This window comes from Perognathus longimembris, chromosome 2, assembly GCF_023159225.1.
Source record: "Perognathus longimembris pacificus isolate PPM17 chromosome 2, ASM2315922v1, whole genome shotgun sequence".
Taxonomy (NCBI): Eukaryota; Metazoa; Chordata; class Mammalia; order Rodentia; family Heteromyidae; genus Perognathus; species Perognathus longimembris.
The window spans coordinates 151,040,120-151,059,233 of record NC_063162.1 but is presented as its reverse complement, the minus strand read 5'-3'; the positions used below and the strand labels follow the sequence as shown (position 1 = coordinate 151,059,233).

Sequence of the window (19,114 nt, the reverse complement as noted above, 5' to 3'; positions counted from 1 at the left end):
CTTGGGAAAGCAATCTAACAGGACATCTAGGATTGGGGGAGACAGAGGCTTTGGGGGGCGGGGGCTGGCTATTCCCAGCCAGAGTGCAGGGCAGGGGGGTCAATCTAGGGAAAGATAGATTTCTCCCCTTGGCTGGTTATTTCTGAGGAACTTGAGTTTCCTTAGAAGTTCAGTGTTCCAAACGGAAATGCCAGGACAGGCGCTTAGAACCAACCAGTTCACAACAGAGTTGGGGATAGGTGGTTGGGGGGCCCCCCACCGAGTGACAGAACAGACACTGGACTCGGGGAAGCCAGCCCGCAGGTCCCAAGCCCGCGTCCGCGCCCGCGCCGAGCGCCTCACCTTGTATTCGTCCAGCCAGACGTGCGCCACCCTCAGGGAGTTCCGCAGCATGGCCTTCCTGATGGCGGGGTCCGTCTCCAAGTGCTGCTTACTGACGTGGCCCACGCGGGAGCAGGGGATGACGAGGAGCTGGCCCCCGCACAGCCAGATCTGCGCAAAGGAGAGCCAAGACGGATTAAGGCTATATATATATATCAAAGGCAACTGATAGACTTTCCTCTCCAGGCCAACTTCAACCCATGATGCTCAGCTCTGGCTATTGCTGGGCTTCTCACCCAAGACTGGCGCTCTACCGTTTGAGCCACGCCCCTACGTCCAGCTTTTTGCCGGCTAGTGAGTGATGAGAGCCTTGAGGACTTCAGTGCCCACTCTGGCTTCCAACCGCGCTCCTCAGATCTCAGCCTCCTGGGTCGCTAGGACGGCAGGCGTGAGCCACCGGCGCCGGGACTGCGATTCACGGTGGCTCTGGGCAGGGTGAGCGGTGGCTCCATTTCCGTCCTCTGCACCTGCGCGGTGAGTTCGCGGAGCTGTCTTTCCTCCCACGCGTGCTCTCCGGTACGCGTCTCTCTGGTCAAAAGTTAGCTGGCAGTCGCCACGCGGCGCTGATTCTGGGCTTCCTGTCCCGTCGGGCTCCGTGTGCTCTGTGGGCACCGCCCTGCTTGGGCTGCGTCGGTTCTGTGGTATCCTCTGCCCTCCACTCTCACCTCTGATCCGGGCCTGGCAGTTTGCTTTGGCTTTTGCTTCGTTTTGCGAATCCTGCGGCTTCCGCCCAGGCTGGCCTGCTCAGCGATGAGACAGAAGCAGACCAGCGGCCCTCGCGGCCTGAGCTGCGGCTGAGCCTCCGGGGTGAAGGCACTGGCCGGGCCCGGGCCCATGGGGGCGACACAAGGATTTGCAACAGAATTGTAGTGTTAAGCCACTGCACTGGGGGTGGTTTATTACACCGCCGAAGCTAACGGACACATGAGACAGCCTTGTTCACTATCACTGGCTTTGTTTTGTTTGTTTTATTTTTGTTGCCAGTCCTGGGGCTTGAACTCAGGGCCTGAGCACTGTCCCTGGCTTCTTTGTGCTCAAGGCTAGCACCCTGCCACTTGAGCCACAGCGCCACTTCCGGCTTTTACTATATATATGTGGTGCTGAGGAATCGAACCCAGGCCTTCATGTATGCGAGGCGAGCGCTCTACCGCTAGGCCACCTTCCCAGCCCACTGGCTTTGCTCTGGTAAAGCGGGTGTCTATCCAGAAACTTGAGCTGACGGTCAGTAGACATCGGCTCGCTTCCCAAGCTTTACCTGGGGGCAGCGGGAATTTTCCTAACACGTGGACTCGGAGTTTGTCTCTGCTTTGACCAGGAAATAGCAGCTCGCAGCCCACGCGAGGCCTGAGCGCGCTGCGGAGTCTGACTCCGTTTTCCGCGTCCGCCATTCGGTGCAGAAGAGCACGCCGTCAGTCGCTGCTGCTCCGAGAGAGGCTGTCGGTGCTGTAGAGCCGCCCTGGCCGCCACACATCCAAAAGGTAAAGGCTCTCGTTCCCAGCCCCCCGTGCGTGCATACACACACACACACACACACGTGCACGTGCGCGTGCACCGGGGCCTGGACTCACGGCCTGGGTTCTCGTGGCACGTTTTGCTCACGCCGCCATTCTGTCACCTGAGTCACACCTCCAGTCCCAGCCACGGTGACACAGTCCTTGCGTCAGCAGCTGACTCATTCCATTGCGCGCCGCTGGGTTTTCACACCCTGATTCGTCTTGTGCTGGTAATGGAGCTTGAACTCAGGACCGGGGAGCGCTCCCGTAGCTTTTGGCTCAAGGTCGGCTTTTTGCTGGATTTTTCTTCCTGGGCTGGCTTCGAACTGCAAACCTCGTATACACGAAGCCCTGGGTTCGATTCCCTAGCACCACATATATAGAAAACAGCCAGAAGTGGTGCTGTGGCTCAGGTGGCAGAGTGCTAGCAAAAAGAAGCCAGGGACAGTGCTCAGGCCCTGAGTCCAAGCCCCAGGGCTCGCCCAAAAAAATAAAAAAAATAAAAAAATAAAGAATCAGGAAAAATCTAGGTTGGAGGCATGGCTCAAGTGGTAGGTCACTGACAAACAGGCAAGCCAAGCAATCACAAGGGCCTGTGTCCAAACCTTTATACAGGGGGGGGGCGGGGGAATAGCACAAAGGAAAATGAAAAGAGGACAAAAAAATTAGAAGAACAATACAATTTCCATAACAATGAAAAAGAATTTAAATACATTTCAATTGTTCTATTAATTTCCTAAGTCATACATTAAAAATAACAAGTCAGGTGCCAGGGGCTCACGCCTGTAATCCTAGCTTAACTTAACAGCCAGAAAAGTCCACAAGATTCTTATCTCCGATTAACCACCAGAAAACCGGAAGTGGAACCGTGGCTTAAAGTGATAGACCGCTGGCCTTGAATGAAAAGGCACGGGTACAGTGCCAGGCCCTGAGTTCAAGGCCCATGACCACCAGCACCACAACAAAATTCAACAGGCCATCTGCATGCTCTAATTATAAGACTGAATGGCCCTGGATTCTCATGCAGGAAAACTGGACATCAGTGTCACAACACTTCCCTGGACTAAAGTCAGCCTTTACTCTCCACACATAAATCTAGCCATTTAAGTAAAACAAAGCTGGACACACATCCTTCATGCCTGTAATCCCAGCTACTCAAGAGGCATAGATCTGAGAACTGCAGTTCAAAGCCAGCCTGGGCATGAAAGTCTGTGAGACACTTATGTCCGGTTAACCACCAAGAAGCCAGAAGTGGAGCTGTTGCTCTAGTGGTAGAGTGTTAGTCTTGAGCAAAAAAGGTCAGGGACAGGGTCCAGGACCTTGATGCACACACACACATGTGCACACACACACACACACACACACACACACACACAGAAGGAAAAAGTTGGAATTACCCTTAATGAAATCTCCACATTTTCTCCTCCCCAAAGTTCCATGCCCTTGTCGTACTGTCCAATTTCGTAAAAATATTGTTTGTATATAGCAAAAATCCCTCCTGCCATTGCAGGCGACCTAGAAAGAGGACATACAGATTAAACGGATTCAGAAGCCGTCAATTTCTCTAAAAAAAATAAATTGAATAATAGTGATAATATAGTTAAAAACTAGGAAACAGGTAGCTAGATAGATATTTAGGTCTGTGAGATGCTTAAATACTAAGGTACCTAGAAGCAGGTGCTAACCTTTATTTAGATCTCAACAGATTATGTAAGCAATATGATCTTTGTGTGTTCCATTTCCAGATAAATACACGCACATTTATGGGGTACCATGTGGTGTTTTAATACGTTATCGATTGCGTGACAGGCCAGCCAGGTAGACAGCATTTTCGTCAGTCATCTCAAATGTTTACCGTTTCTTTGTAGTGAAACATTCAGAATCCTCCCTTGTAGCTACTTTGCAATGCACAACGTCATTATTTACCGTCGCCTCTTTGTACAAAAGAACTCCAGATCTTACTCAGCTTCTCTAACTGTCACGTTGTACAAAGCGACTGTCCTACAGACTCCAGCGACCACTACCCTGCTTCCTACTTCTGCGAGGGCCACATTTTTTGGCAGTGCTGAAGATGAAACCCAGACCCTCGTCATTCTAGCCACTCTGCTCCTGAGCTCTATTTTCAGCCCTTGTTTTTTTGCAGAGAAAGTCTTCCTGTGTGCTCACGGCTGGCCTCCAACTCCCTTCCCTCTTGCTTCGGCCTCCTCGGTACTGGGATCATGGGCGTACCCCCATGCTTAGCTTCCAGTTTCATTCTTTCGCATGTGGATGCCCAATTTGACCAGCCCATTGATTGAAGAGGCTGCCCTTTGCACAATGTATTTTCTGATCACCATTGTTGAAAGTTAGTTGTCTAGGGATTTATGGGATTCTGACTAGGTTTTATATTCCACATGCTGCTTTGGTTCTATAACATTACTGTATATTTTGAGGTTAGATGATAGGATGCCCTTGGCGGTCTTCTTCTTGTTCAAGGCCTTTGTCCGTTATGATTTCATACAAATTTGAAGATTGTGTTTTATATTTCTGTGAAGAACGTCATGGGCATTTTGATGGGAGTGCATTGAGCGTATAGATCGCTTTCAGCATTGTGGGCATTTTACGTAGGTTAAGCCTTCTAGTCTGTAAGCACAGTATGTTTTGTTTATTTACATCCCCTTCGGTAGTTCATGGCTTGCAGCATACAGATCTTTCAGCTCCTGGGATAAATGTTTTGCTATGTAGAAATAGATGTATACATGCATGAATATACATCTATGCAGCAGTTACTGTGAGTAGGATTTGTAAGCAATATGTCATAAGTGTTGTCTTTCTGCACAGTGATATTTACAGTAAGAATTCCTCCTAGGAAGAGAACTGAACTCAGTAGTAGTATTAGAGCTCTTCCTTCCTAACAGCATGAAGGGGACTATAATACTGACTTCTGAGAACACAGTGGGACAGGCATCTTTCCTTTGTCCGCCAATACCAGAATCCCAATAATAACAAAGTAGACAGCTTGAAGATGATTATGAGTTCATTCATTCACTGCTCACAAGTACTTATCGAGCATCTGAGGTGTGTCAATGAGAAAATAGTGAATGAGCAAACCAGGAAGATCCCTGCTATGCGCTGGGTGACGTGTGCCGTCCTGATTGGTGCGCTGGGCGACGTGTGCCGTCCTGATTGGTGCGCTGGGTGACGTGTCTCATCCTGATTGGTGCGCTGGGTGACGTGTCTCATCCTGATTGGTGCGCCGGGTGACGTGTCTCATCCTGATTGGTGCGCCGGGTGACGTGTCTCATCCTGATTGGTGCGCTGGGTGACGTGCGCCGTCCTGATTGGTGCGCTGGGCGACGTGCGCCGTCCTGATTGGTGCGCTGGGTGACGTGTCTCATCCTGATTGGTGCACTGGGTGACGTGCGCCGTCCTGATTGGTGCGCTGGGCGACGTGTGCCGTCCTGATTGGTGCGCTGGGTGCGCTGGGTGCTGGGTGTCATCCTGATTGGTGCGCTGGGTGACGTGCGCCGTCCTGATTGGTGCGCTGGGTGACGTGCGTCGTCCTGATTGGTGCGCTGGGTGACGTGCGCCGTCCTGATTGGTGCACTGGGTGACGTGCGCCGTCCTGATTGGTGCGCTGGGTGACGTGCGCCGTCCTGATTGGTGCACTGGGTGACGTGCGCCGTCCTGATTGGTGCGCTGGGCGACGTGTCTCATCCTGATTGGTGCGCTGGGTGACGTGCGCCGTCCTGATTGGTGCGCTGGGCGACGTGTCTCATCCTGATTGGTGCGCTGGGTGACGTGCGCCGTCCTGATTGGTGCGCTGGGCGACGTGTCTCATCCTGATTGGTGCGCTGGGTGACGTGTCTCATCCTGATTGGTGCGCTGGGTGACGTGCGCCGTCCTGATTGGTGCGCTGGGTGACGTGTCTCATCCTGATTGGTGCGCTGGGTGACGTGCGTCGTCCTGATTGGTGCGTCTGCTAACAATGACTCCTGGGGGGGTGAGGAGCACAGAGGTCTTGGCATAGGGTTATGAACAGTTTTCAGAGCTCCAGAGAGCATGTGGTCATGCTGCATGGCCGTGATGTCCATGTGGTTCTTGCATCAACTATTGTAGAATTTCACACTTATTCATTCCAATTCTTAGCTCATGTGTGTGTGTGCGTGTGTGCGTGTATGCACGTGCATGTGCATGTAACCGGTCTCAGGACTTGAATTTAAGCCTCTCACACTCCTTTGGCTTTTTTTTTTTTTTTTTTTGCCAGTCCTGGGCCTTGGACTCAGGGCCTGAGCACTGTCCCTGGCTTCTTCCCGCTCAAGGCTAGCACTCTGCCATCTGAGCCACAGCGCCACTTCTGGCCATTTTCTATATATGTGGTGCTGAGGAATCGAACCCAGGGCTTCATGTATGTGAGGCGAGCACTCTTGCACTAGGCCATATTCCCAGCCCCTCCCTTGGCTTTTTTGCTCATAGCTGGCACTCTGCAACGTTGAGCTACAGCTCTGCTTCCAGCTTTTTTGCAGGTTAATTAAAGGTAAGACTCTCTCCTATTGGTCTGTAGCCTAGATTAGAGGCAAAGATCAAGATCTCGATTCTCACATCTCAGCCTCCTGAGTAGCTGGGACTATAGGAGTGAGCCGCCATGCCCAGCCTCACTTGCCTTTAGGCCAGAAAACCTAGACCACGTACGAGAGAGAACTAGAAGAGGAGGAGGAGAATCCAGAGGCTGGAGGTCCCATGGCGTCCAAGGTCAGGGCCTTGGTTGTGGTTCGAGAGGGATACATGCATGGTAATGTAGAGATGAAGGCCCAGGGGAAACCACAGCAAATGATTACGGCTAACAAATACTGCATTTACACACACACCTTATTCTTGTAATAACCCTGGGAAGTATCATTCTCCAAATAAGGGAAAGAGGCTCAGAGAGGTCATCTAACTTGAGTAAGACCGCAGAGCTCTAAATTAGACTGGCGCCGAAGATCCAGGACTCGCGCAGCTCTAGGTTTTTGCTAGACTAGAATATGAGAAACTTGAATTATCTGCCTTGTGAAAGGCCAATCCGCTGGAGAGGCGAGGAGCCCTGCTTTCAAGTTCACGCGGGGGAGGGAAACCCTTCCGCGACGGCCTCATAAACACAGCTGAAGCAGCCACAGTGTGACCCGACGACCCGAGACTTAGAAGCAGACCCAGCCGTTCACCCCTTTAAAAACGCATCTTCTCAACCCGGGAGAAAAGAGAAGCCCCCAGCAAGCCGCGCTGGCCGTGGCCTCGGCGGGCCACGCCGGGTGTGTGTGTGTGTGTGCGTGTGTGTGTGTGTGCGTGTGTGTGTGTGTGTGTGTGTGTGTGCGCACGCGCCGGGCCAGCTCCCCTCCCCCAGAAGCCGCTCACCGGATCGGGTTGGGTCCGTCGGGCCCGTCCATCTCGTAGGAGAACACGGTGTCCCACCTGAAGCGCAGGCCCCAGTCGAAGGCCCCGCGGGCCGGCGGGGAGGCCCGGTACTCCAGCGTCATGGCGTCGATGACGTCGATCGAGGGACACACCACGGCGTGGTGGTTCTCGGCAATGACGGCCATCAGGGGCTCCAGCCACACCTGGTTCACCTCGCAGTGGCTGTCCAGGAACACCAGGACGTCCCCTGGGGAGGGAGGAGGCCCCCGCGTCGGCCCCCGGTGCGGCCGTGGCATGGGGGGGGGGGGACGGGCGAGCCCTACTTGATGCCGTCCAACCACGTTGGCCAGCGTGTGCACGGACGGCCGTGCGTGCATGAGTGCGCGTGCGTGCGGATCCTGTGCCGCGTGTGTTCACGGGACCCTGGTGAGCGAGGGGTTCGAATCCCAGCGGGGCAGGTGAAACTAAGCCTCAGTCCCGTGTACGGCCCCAACATTTAGAGAACAGAACAAGCCTTGCCCGCGGATGGCGTCCGTGGAGGAAGCGGCCGTGGAAACGCCCTTCAGATGACCTCTGCCCCCGCCGCCCCCCCCCCCCGGCTCCCCACGGCCTCTGCGGGTTGCTTAGATGCCGGGGCTCCCCGGGGACCAACGGGGTGGGGGTGGGGGGGTCCCACACCGTGACCCGAGGCCTCCCACCTGAGCTTTGGGGTCCACTGCGGCTCGGTGAGGCCGCTGCCTCCCCGGGGTACCCCGTGTGCGTGCGTGTGTCTGTGTGCGTGCACGCGTGTGTGCGCGTGTGCGCGCGTGTGCGCGTGTGTGTGCCCGTGCGCACACGCGTGCGTGTTATTAGAGCTGGGGTGTTCTGAGCGGCTCCCTCGCCCCGGGCTCCCGTGCTTGGGGAGCCCTCTCTTCACCCCAAACCTCCTCCCCCTCCCTCACCAGTGTCCCCCCCTTTTCCCGCTCCTTCGCAGGTGGTCCTCCCTCCCCCCGGGGCTCCTCCCCCAGAGCCCCCACCCTGGCCCCGCCCCGCCGGCCTGAGGGCCCCTTCTGGGGGGGGGGGCGCTGTAGCTCTCCCCACCCCTCATCTCCCCTGCCGCCCCCCCCCTCATGGGTCCCCGGCACTTCTCTCGTGGAAAGTCCGTCTCCCAGGGCGCGCCTGGGGAAACTGAGCCCGAGGGGCGGGCGGGCCTGACCCGCGGCCCTGACACTGAGGGGCAGCCGTCGTGGAGGGGAGCACCGTCCGAGGCAGAGGAGGCCGAGGAGGACTGCGCGGGAGGAGGGGGAGGGGGGAGGGAGGAGCAGCCATCCTGAAGGGGAGCACCGTCACAGGCCGAGGAGGACTGCGCGGGAGGAGGGGGAGAGGGGAGGGGGGAGGGAGGAGGGGGGAGGGAGGAGGGAGGAGCAGCCATCCTGAAGGGGAGCACCGTCACCGGCCGAGGAGGACTGTGCGGGAGGAGAGGGGGGGAGGAGGGAGGAGGGGGGAGGAGGGAGGAGGGAGGAGGAGGAGGGAGGAGGGAGGAGCAGCCATCCTGACGGGGAGCACCGTCACGGGCCGAGGAGCACTGCGCGGGAGGAGGGGGAGGGAGGAGGGAGGAGCAGCCATCCTGACGGGGAGCACCGTCACAGGCCGAGGAGGACTGCGCGGGAGGAGGGGGAGAGGGGAGGGGGGAGGGAGGAGGGGGGAGGGAGGAGGGAGGAGCAGCCATCCTGAAGGGGAGCACCGTCACAGGCCGAGGAGGACTGCGCGGGAGGAGAGGGGGGGAGGAGGGAGGAGGGAGGAGGAGGAGGGAGGAGGGAGGAGCAGCCATCCTGACGGGGAGCACCGTCACAGGCCGAGGAGGACTGCGCGGGAGGAGGGGGAAGGGAGGAGGGGGAAGGGAGGAGGGGGGAGGGAGGAGGGAGGAGGGAGGAGGGAGGAGCAGCCATCCTGACGGGGAGCACCGTCACAGGCCGAGGAGGACTGCGCGGGAGGAGGGGGAAGGGAGGAGGGGGAAGGGAGGAAGGGGGAGGGAGGGGGGAAGAGCATCCATCCTGACAGGGAGCACCGTCACGGGCCGAGGAGCACTGCGCGGGAGGAGGGGGAGGGAGGAGGGAGGAGCAGCCATCCTGACGGGGAGCACCGTCACCGGCCGAGGAGGACTGCGCGGGAGGACGGCCTCTGCGGGCCGCCCCCCCCCCACGGCCGTGCGTACCTGTGGCGTGTTGGGCTCCGATCATCCGCGATCGAATCAGCCCCTCCCGTTGCGTGTTCCTCACTAGCTTGATGTTCCGCTGCAGAACCTCCATGTGGTACTCGAGCTTCCCCTGCAGGTCAGCTGCGAAAGCAGCCCACGGGGGCGGGGCGTGAACGGCGGCGGCCACGGAACGGAAGCAGGCGCTGCCGGTGCCGGCGGCGTCCCGAGCACGCGGTGGGCCCCACGCGCCCTCCCACAGGAGAGCAGACAGCCGCGCCCAGCCACTGCCGACCCTGCTCCCTGGACCCCGACTTCCAGCCTCCCCAGGTCAGCGGCGCTGCCGGCGGCCCAAGCCTGCGCGCGCCACGGGTGTGGTGAGGGACGGGCTCACGCGGGCCTCGAACCTCGGGCCACACCCTGCCCGTCTCACCCAGCCAGCCGCCGAGTACGCGGGGGGAGCCGGGACGATTCACCCCACTCGCAGGCGGAGCCCAGACCCGAGCGGCCCCGAACCCCCGGCGGCCGGCAACGCCCCTGTGGCCAGGGAGAACTTCCAACGCAGTGACCGAGGCTGGAGTCTCCCTCCAGGGTGGCCTGTCCCCCCCCCCCCCGCCCTGCCTGCCCCCTCCACCCACCCCGCCTGCCCCCCTGCCCCGCCCCGCCTCCTCCCCCATCCCCGGTCAGCACAGGTCAGCGGGCTACCTGTGCTCACACCTGTGCCCATACCTGTATTTATTTGTTTTATTTTGGTTTTTTGCCAGTCCTGGGCCTTGAACTCAGGGCCTGAGCGCCGTCCCTGGCTTCTTTTTGCTCAAGGCTAGCACTCTACCACCTGAACCACAGCGCCACTTCTGGCCTTTTCTATATATGTGGTGGTGAGGACTTGAACCCAGGGCTTAGTGTATACGAGGCGAGCGCTCTTGCCACCAGGCCACACTTCCAGCCCCCATACCTGTATTTACACCTGTGCCCACACCTGTGCTCATACCTGTATTCACACCTGTATTTACACCTGTGCCCACACCTGTATTTACACCTGTGCCCAGGTATAAACCTGGGGCCTCCAGCCCAGTGTGTACCAACAGGCAATCCTTCCAGAAACCAGTAAGCTTAGGGAAACTAAGGCTTCCGTGCAGCTGGTCCAGGTCCAGCTTTTCCACATGAAGCCCCCGGGCGGCTGGGTCTTGTCCCTGCATGAAGTCGCCACCTGGTGACAATCCACGTACTTGAGCTAAACTCCTGTGGGGTTTTCAGGACCGGCTTTGGTTGTTCTTGTTGGTGCTGGGCCTGGGCACTGTCCCTGGGCTTGTTTTCTCAAGAGAGCCACAATTCTCCTTCTGGCTTTTTTAGGTTCTTCACAAGTCTGCCCGGGCTGGCTTTGAATCACAATCCTCAGATCTCAGCCTTCTGAGTAGCCGGGATTACAGGCCCGACTCATGGCTCCCAGCTACTAGCTACTTTGGAAGACCTCGGGCTTGGTGCCCTTCTTCCTACTCTCCCAGTCCTTCCCTTACTTGACATAAGCCACAGAAAATGCAGAACGACTCCAAACTCATCGTCTTTTCTCGCTTGCCATTGGGCCTCCACAATGCCATTTCCTCCACCCACAGTCCCTTTCCATCCTCTTCCTGCTCTGCTCTCCGCCTGGGTAACTTCCAGCCCCCGTGGGCATGTCCCCTCCTCTGGAAGCGACCTCCAGAGCCCAGGCCAGCCCCCCTCCGTCGCGGCCGTGGGGAAGACCCCCCTCCCGCCGAGGGACGCCGCTGCTGCTCCGTCTTACCAAATTCGCTCTTGTCATCCACCAGAATAATCTCCTGCAGGAAGTAGGGCGGGGTGAGGTACAAGACGCTGGACACGGTTCGGAGCAAGGCATTGAATTCTTCGTTGTGGAAGCAAATGATCACGCTGGCAGTGAGCACTTGAACTGGGTAAACCTTATGGTAACACCTGAAAGTCACGGGAGAAACGAGGCAAAGCGTGTGGTGTCCGGGCATCTCATTCAGATTTCATTTTCATCTTTTTTTTCCTTCAGCTGATCATTACGACCACACAATGACCATACATGGAAGATTGTCAGAATTCAGTACAATGAATTCCCTTTACTACTTATATTATACCTCTCCCTTCTTAACTGCCCTTTGCTGACATTGCTGCGGCCTTCTTAGGTCTACTTTAACTATGGCACAAACACATAGTTAGCCCAAGGTCCGTATTTACTTTCTATGATAAAAACGGAGTCACTGAAGGCGCGTAGAGAGAGAGGTTCATATGAAGTTGGTGGCACAACCTTCAAAGAACTCACCAGGCTTTATTTTTAGATTGATGTCATCTCCTGCGGCAAAGAAACACGTGATTGGATTCCTTCCATGTATCTGACAAAAAGGTGTTTTTTATTCTTACTTTATGTCCAGGAGGGAAGACTGGAAGCTGGGCAGTATCTCCAGCGAGTGCCAGTCACTGCTTCTGCTGCTGCATTACTGTATGGCTGCCTTGGACATGTGGGGTTGTAAATTACAGAAACCTCTCAGAGCGGACTTGAAAAGCAAGATGAGGGAGGCGCGTTCCCAGGCCCCGCACTGGGCGTGGGGGGCCCGGGGGCGGGGGGTGGGGGAGGCCGCATGGCTCTCCTCTGCAGAACGGCTCACGGCGTCTGCTTCTTTACCCCAAGGGCAGGGGTGCGGAGGGTCTTATAGGCCAGCACCCGAGGAGGAATCAGTGGGGGGGGGGGCGGGGGGTCTCTTTCCTAGCCCCCCCCTAGCACCATTTCGTTGGCTGAGCTGGGCTCCGTGGCCAGTCCTGGGCCCGTCACCACGGCCGGGCAGTGGGCGAGAATAGAAAACGATGGCTCCCGCTACAGCAAGGAGAAACGGGGGGCGTTTCCTGCTGGGGGAATGCGACGGAAGGAGAGGGCTTTGGCTAGGGCCGCATTCCCAGCCCCTGCTGCCGGGGAGGCGGCTGTAATGTGTTCCCATGAGTGACGAGCGACCTCCTCCAAACGCCCTCCGCCATAGCCAAGACCGTGCTGCACAAGAGCGCAAGGGTGTTTTCTACCAATGATAAAAAAAAAGTACCGGGGCTGGGGATACGGCCTAGTGGCAAGAGCCCTTGCCGCGTATACAGGAAGCCATGGGTTCGATTCCCACCACATATATAGAAATGGCCAGAAGTGGCGCTGTGGCTCAAGAGGTAGAGTGCTAGCCTTGAGCAAAGAGAAGCCAGGGACGGTGCTCAGGCCCTGAGTCCAAGCCCCAGGACTGGCAAGAAGAAAAAAAAAGTATTCAAAATAAACACTGTAAAGAACTAGAAAAAGAAGAACAAAGCCCCAGGTTAGTAACAGGAAGGAGATGCTAAAGACTGAAACAGCAATACATGAAGTAGATTAGACAAACAGTAGAAAAGTCCAACAAAACTAGGAGTTGTCTTTTAGCTCGACTAAGAGAGAGAAGACTCGGGCAACAGGAATGAACAAGATCTGCAGTTGCTATCACAGAAAGGCGGAGAACCCTCCGGGACCCCTGTGAAGAGCCCAGGCAGTGACTAGGACACTGAGAAATGGGGACTGTCCTGGAAACACGCGACCTACCAAGGCTCAATCACCAAGACGAGAAGCATCTGAACAGATGAATCCTAAGGACATTGGATCGGGAATAAGGAGTCCAAACGCTGTGAGCTCTCCCAAACACTTAAAGAATGGACGCAATTTTTCTCCTTACTCTTCCAAAGCAAAATGAAAGGGAAGGAATACTTTCCAAGTTATTTTAAGAGGCCAGCGTGACCCTGAAATCAAACCCAAGCCAAGTACAGGCTGGAATCCCTTTGTGCACAGTTGCAGAAGTCTCCAGGAAAGCTAAGTTTCAGAGCTAGGCTTAATTCACTAGGCCCAAAGTGGGATTTCGATTTAGATGACAAGAATGTCTGGACATAGGGAAATCCACCAATGTGAAAACACCACACAGACAGAACCCAGCTCAAAAACAAGCGATCATCTCAACAAGCGAATCCAGGGGCCACGTGATAAAAGTTCTCAACAAAAATTACGTATGAAAGGGAACTACCTCGACATAAAACAGATGCCATTTCTGACACAGATAATATCCTGCTTAGCAGTAAGAAGCTTTTCTCTAAGATGGAGACATCTGCTCCATTCTCGTTAAATAGAATACTGGGGGCCCTGCCTGTGAATGAGAGGATTAAACAGAAGCCACCCATACCAGAAAGGAAGACATTCTCTATTTCTACCTGGCATGATCTTCTACCCAGAAAATTCTTACTAGGCGCCAGCAGCCAAAGATCAGAGGTCAGCTGAAGTGCCTGTCCGTTGGGTGGGTGCAACCAACAGCGTCCTATTTGGCCTTAAAAAAGGAAGGAATTCAGATTACTGAACTCTGCTCCTTATGCTGGGCGCTGGTGGCTGCCGCCCGCCCTCAGGACCCCTGTCCTCAGCTGCCCAGGAGGCTGAGCTCTGAACATCGGTGTTTGTGGTGGAGGCCTGTGACACTCAGACCTCTAGTTATCGGGCAAAAAGCTGGAAGTGGCGCGGTGGCTCACGTGGTAGAATGCCAGCCTTGTGCAAAGATGTGCGAAGGGAAAATAGGTGAGAATTGAAGGCCCTGACTCCAAGGCCCAGTACCGGCACACATGCACACACCTAAACACGCTTCTGAATTAAACTCATACTGCATTCCATGGTTGAGGTGTTTTTCTTTTCTTTTTTTTTTTTTGCCAGTCCTGGGCCTTGGACTCAGGGCCTGAGCACTGTCCCTGGCTTCTTTTTGCTCAAGGCTGGCACTCTACCACTTGAGCCACAGCGCCACCTCTGGCTTTTTCTATAGATGTGGTGCTGGGGAATCGAACCCAGGGCATCATGTATGCGAGGCGAGCACTCTACCACTAGGCCATATTCCCAGCCCCAAGGTTTTTTTTTTTTTTCTTTTATTCTGACCCAGACAGGGCTGTTCTATGCAAACCCTGTGTCTCTTGTGTGTGCCGTGTCACAAGTAGAATTTGTGGCTTTAGATATTGCCAGTTTCTGGAAATTCCGCGGAGATAGCTCCACGTCCTGAAGTGTCTTTCTTTTACACAAAGGAGAATGTCTGCGCTTCCCCTCCAAGCGGTCAGAACCTACGCCTAAAGCGCAAAGTCCTGGGGAGACCCAGGCCACCGCTGGGTGAACCTTCCTCCTTCTGACGCGCCGCTCAGAACACGGGGGTTGCGGGGGCCCCCCATGCCTGGCGTGGAGGGGCCGGGGCCACAGCAACAGGGTGTGCACCGTGGCCGAGGGCCGCGGTGGATAACAGGGCCGAGGCTCAGACTGGATGAAGAGAAAGTTCCGGAGCCACAGGTAGGAGGGCTGCGTCTCTGTGAAGACTTAAATTGCACCACCAAACACGCACTTAAAGATGGCTACGGTGTTTGTGTTTCACACAGATTGTAACACAGGTACTCGAGACTCAAATGACTGGGGGAGCAACGGAAACTAAGCAGATTTTGGAGAAAAAACAAACAGCTTTCCAAAGTATATTCTATTAGGATTGAGGTCACTTTTGGGGAGAGGCCTTTATTGGTGATTGAATGAGAGACCCCTGGGTGATTTTGTCCTTGGAAACCTTTCAAACATTTTAGCTACTCTCTGCACCTTGATATTGTCTTCTTGGAATAAAATCTTCACATTGTTTAATTTTATTTTTCTTTGGGTTGGTCCTGGGGCTTGAACTCCAGGCCTGGGGACGTAAGCTTTTGTGCTCAAGGCTAGGGCATTACCACTTGAGCCACAGCTCCACTTCCAGCTTCTCGTGGTTCATTAGGGCTAAGCGGCTCACAGACTTTGCTGCCTGGGCTGGCTTTGAACTGCCGTCCTCCGATCTCAGCCTCCTGAGTAGCTGGGACCACAGGAGTGAGCCCCCATAGGCTGGCCACATTATCTAACTTTTGGACCGACAGTAGAAATCTATCCTGCAAGACTTCTGATCTGCTGAAAGCAAACTGTCATAAGATACAGAAAGAACATACGTCTTGTCCCTGGTATCGGGTACCTCTCTCAGGCCGCCCAGTCTTCTACTGACAATGGCATTGAACCCATACTTCGAAAGCTCGTCGAGATGTTCCGGATTGGAAAAGTTAAAATTCGTATCTGCAAGAAAAGGTAGGTGGAGTCACGTGGGTGAAGGCGCTGCTGTGGATTGTCCCGCGGGCTCCACCCTCGTCCGTAACGAGTCCTCAGGACCTCCAGAGGAGGGAGATCGGGGCTCAGCCAGTGCCGGGCAGCTGTCCTGACTTCATCCCCACAACAGGAAGCCCAAAAGACTCAGCTCCTCACCCGCCAGCGTGCCCGGCAGGAAGCCCGCGCCGGCCGCACAAATAACCCGCCTGGTAGATTACGCAGGATTCTAGACACTCTCAGCAAGGCCGGCAGAGGACACACGGGCCGGGAGCGCGGCCCAGCGGCACAGCGCTCGCCTGGCACGCACGAAGCCCTGGCTTCCAGTCCTCAGCGCCGCATACGCAGAGAAGGCCGGGCGTGGCGCCGTGGCTCGAGTGGACCTCGGGTGTGGCTTTGGTGGCTTTAACCCCCCCACTCTGTGTCTTTTGAGGGAGGTGGGTTTTGTTAAAGTAGGTCTTCACAAGTGTGGACGTGAGGAAAAGAATCTTAAAGCGAGAAAAGTAAGTTGGAAAGGCTATGCAACCGCAGAACGGGCGCCGCGATTTCAGCACTGATGGAGGGTTCTGCTTGGGAGGGAGGGCAGCGGCGGTCCAGTGCCCCCACCTCCGGGGGGAGGGGGAGGGGGAGGGGGGAGGGGTGTACAGTGTGTACTGTACCTATTGACACTCTGTCTTTGTAAGAAGAAATAAGTGAGAGTGTGGCTTAAGTGGTGGAATGCCAGCCTGGGGCAGAAAAGGCCAAGCAAGCACGCAAGATTGTGGGTTCAAGCCCCGGGACTGTCATGAGAAAGAGAAAGAGAGAGACAATCCAGACCAAGAAGAAACAAGTTAAAAGGAGGACTATTAGAGAGGTAAAAGGGGAGGAGGCTACGGAGGAGCAATAGAAGGGGTGAATGTGGTCAAAGACTATTATATGCCTGGGTAGAAATGTCATAAAGAACCTCCCCTGGACAGGGAGTGTCTGCTGCCTGAAGAAATACCATATAAAGCAAACTATATGAAGTGTAGACGTTAAGCCAGGTACCGGTGGCTCACGTCTGTAATCCCAGCCACTCAAGAGGCTGAGATCCAAGGATCGCAGTTTGAAGCCAGCCCAGGTGGGAAGGTCTGTGAGACTCTTATCTCTAATGAACTACCAAAAAGGGGGGTGGGGGAAAAGCCAGAAAATGGAGCTGTGGCTCAAGTAGTAGCTTTCCGCAAAAAAAGTTCCTGGACAGCACCCAGGCCCCGAGTTCAAGTCAAGACATTGGCAGCCAAAAAAAAAGGGGGGGAGAGGGTACAATTTAGGTTGTAGAATACCTATGTGCTTGTTTTACTATTCTGTATGTAAATATGTACAACTATCTTAGCTATTTCATAATTAACCGCTTTGGTGACTGGGAGAGGACGCTCTCGGGAGTGTTTATTTCCCCTTGCAGTGGCTGGCGGAGAGCATGGCCGCACTTACTCCGCATGGGAGGGAGTATGCTCCTGCGCTTCGGTCGGTCTCGGTCCAGCCAGCGCTCCCTGGGGTCTAGCATCGGCTCTGTGATGTCCAGGACCTGCTGGGACCCCTTTCTCCCAGGGGACAGGACCGAGGAGGGCTCCTGGGCTTGCTTGTGCTGGCTGCTCACATGACTATGATGGAAATATGCAAGTAACAGAGCTGTCCAGACCCCAAAGGTCAGGGACGCGTAGAAGAAACAGTAAACGACGAGGCTCCTCATGGTACACCCAGCATCTCAGCGGCCGGCTCGCAGCTTCCTAGGGCGGAAGGGTTTGAGGAAGGCGTCGTTAGGAATGCCAGCGGTTTGCAGGACGCCAGCCACCCGCTTCAACGCAACCAGCAGAGGGCACTTTCCTGCCCACGCTTACCACGTACACTTGGGCTGGTACCTTCCATTCGTCAAAGCTATTAGAACCGATTGCGTAAGAGACCCATATCACCAATTAAGCACTTAAGAACCCGAAGTGGCACTGTGGCTGGAAGGGGGCAGAGCTCCAGCCTTGAGCAAAGAGCTCAGGAACAGCGCCCAGGTCCTGAGTTCAAGCCCCACAACTGACAACAACAAAAAAGTGGCTGGGCACTGGGTGGCATTCCTATAATCGTAGTTATTCAGGAGGCTGAGATCTGAAGATCATGTTTTAGAACCAGCCCAGGCAGACAAATCTGAGAGACTCTTGTCTCCAGTTAGCCAGAAGTGGAGGTGTGCCTTAAAATTGTATAGCACCAACCATGAGGAAAAAAGCCAAGCAAGAGAGTGAGGGCCTGAGTTCAAGCCCCAGGACCAGCACACACACAAAAAATCAAAGCACCGTTTTTGAATGCTCTAAGGGAGCAAAGATGCCTCACTTATAAATCCATCTGGAACATTCTGCAAGGACCCAGGATTTAACAACGATCTTGGAGTCACAGTAAAAGTTCAGCAATGGGGCTGGGGATATGGCCTAGTGGCAAGAGAGCTTGCCTCGTATACATGAGGCCCTGGGTTCGATTCCCCAGCACCACATATACAGAAAACGGCCAGAAGTGGCGCTGTGGCTCAAGTGGCAGAGTGCTAGCCTTGAGCAAAAAAGAAGCCAGGGACAGTGCTCAGGCCCTGAGTCCAAGGCCCAGGACTGGCAAAAAAAAAAAAAAAAGTTCAGCAATGGATGACTTAACACTTTAGGAGTGAAGTCTGGATTCCATGAAGGAAACATTTCAAATGTGTAGTAGGGCAAAGTAGCTCCCGACTTGGAAAAGCTATGGATTAAGACAGGCACCCAGGCCCAGCTTCCAAACCCAGCACCACAAACAGAGAAACAATGCTATTTTAAATTATATTATCAAACCATCTTCCTATGAAACGCTTTAAATAGCAAAGATTTTTGTATTAACTTTCTCTAAAAGCAAAAGCAATTATAAATGAATTAAAAAATGAAAGACTTTTATACCCTAAAGAAAAGCAGGTTGGGAGGCTGGGAATGTGGCTTAGCAGCACAGTGCTTGCCTAGCATGCAGGAAGCCCTGGGTTCGATTCCTCAGTGCCACATACACAGAAAAAGCCAGAAGTGGCACTGTGGCTCAATTGGTAGAGTGCTAGCCTTGAGCAAAAGAAGCTCAGGGACAGTGCTCAGGCCCTGAGTTCAAGTTCCAGGACTGCCAAAAATAAGAGAGAGAGAGAGAGAGAGAGAGAGAGAGAGACCAGGTGGATGCTAATTAAATGAAAAAAAATATTCGGAGAGGAATCAAACCTAATGTATAAAGTGCATACATGTTTATGTGCCAGGATTGTTTTGGAAAAGTAAGTCCATATTCTCCAAAAGGATTCTAACGTAGTAACAAAACTTGGGAAGGCTAATTCTCTATAGATGCAAACTTATAAAAAAAAAATACCCTGTCTTATTTTCTTGTTTCTTGTTCTTATTTATAAAATCTTAGGTTTTTTATAGTAGATCTTGCCCCTGAGCTCACTCCACTTACCACGGACACGTGGGCTGCTTGGAAGGCGCTGCACCGGCCCCGCTCAGTCACCGGCAGATGGGCTGCGGCTCTGATGGTGCTGGCAGCCCTGCC

The 19,114-nt window shown here is 54.6% G+C and overlaps 1 protein-coding gene across 1 annotated transcript in view; it reads right to left on the bottom strand.

Annotated features, from left to right (window-relative positions):
- The window catches only part of LOC125345714 (inactive polypeptide N-acetylgalactosaminyltransferase-like protein 5), an 18,196-nt gene extending 911 nt beyond the window's left edge, over window positions 1-17,285 (bottom strand). The window contains exons 1-7 of the mRNA XM_048337756.1: window positions 17,027-17,285; window positions 15,430-15,568; window positions 11,201-11,367; window positions 9,439-9,561; window positions 7,245-7,491; window positions 3,272-3,389; window positions 343-492 (exon numbers count right to left, since the gene is read on the bottom strand). Of these exons, the coding sequence (XP_048193713.1) occupies window positions 343-492; window positions 3,272-3,389; window positions 7,245-7,491; window positions 9,439-9,561; window positions 11,201-11,367; window positions 15,430-15,568; window positions 17,027-17,285 (1,203 nt within the window). The remainder of the gene's footprint in view (window positions 1-342; window positions 493-3,271; window positions 3,390-7,244; window positions 7,492-9,438; window positions 9,562-11,200; window positions 11,368-15,429; window positions 15,569-17,026) is intronic.
- Between the last annotated feature and the right edge of the window lie 1,829 nt (window positions 17,286-19,114).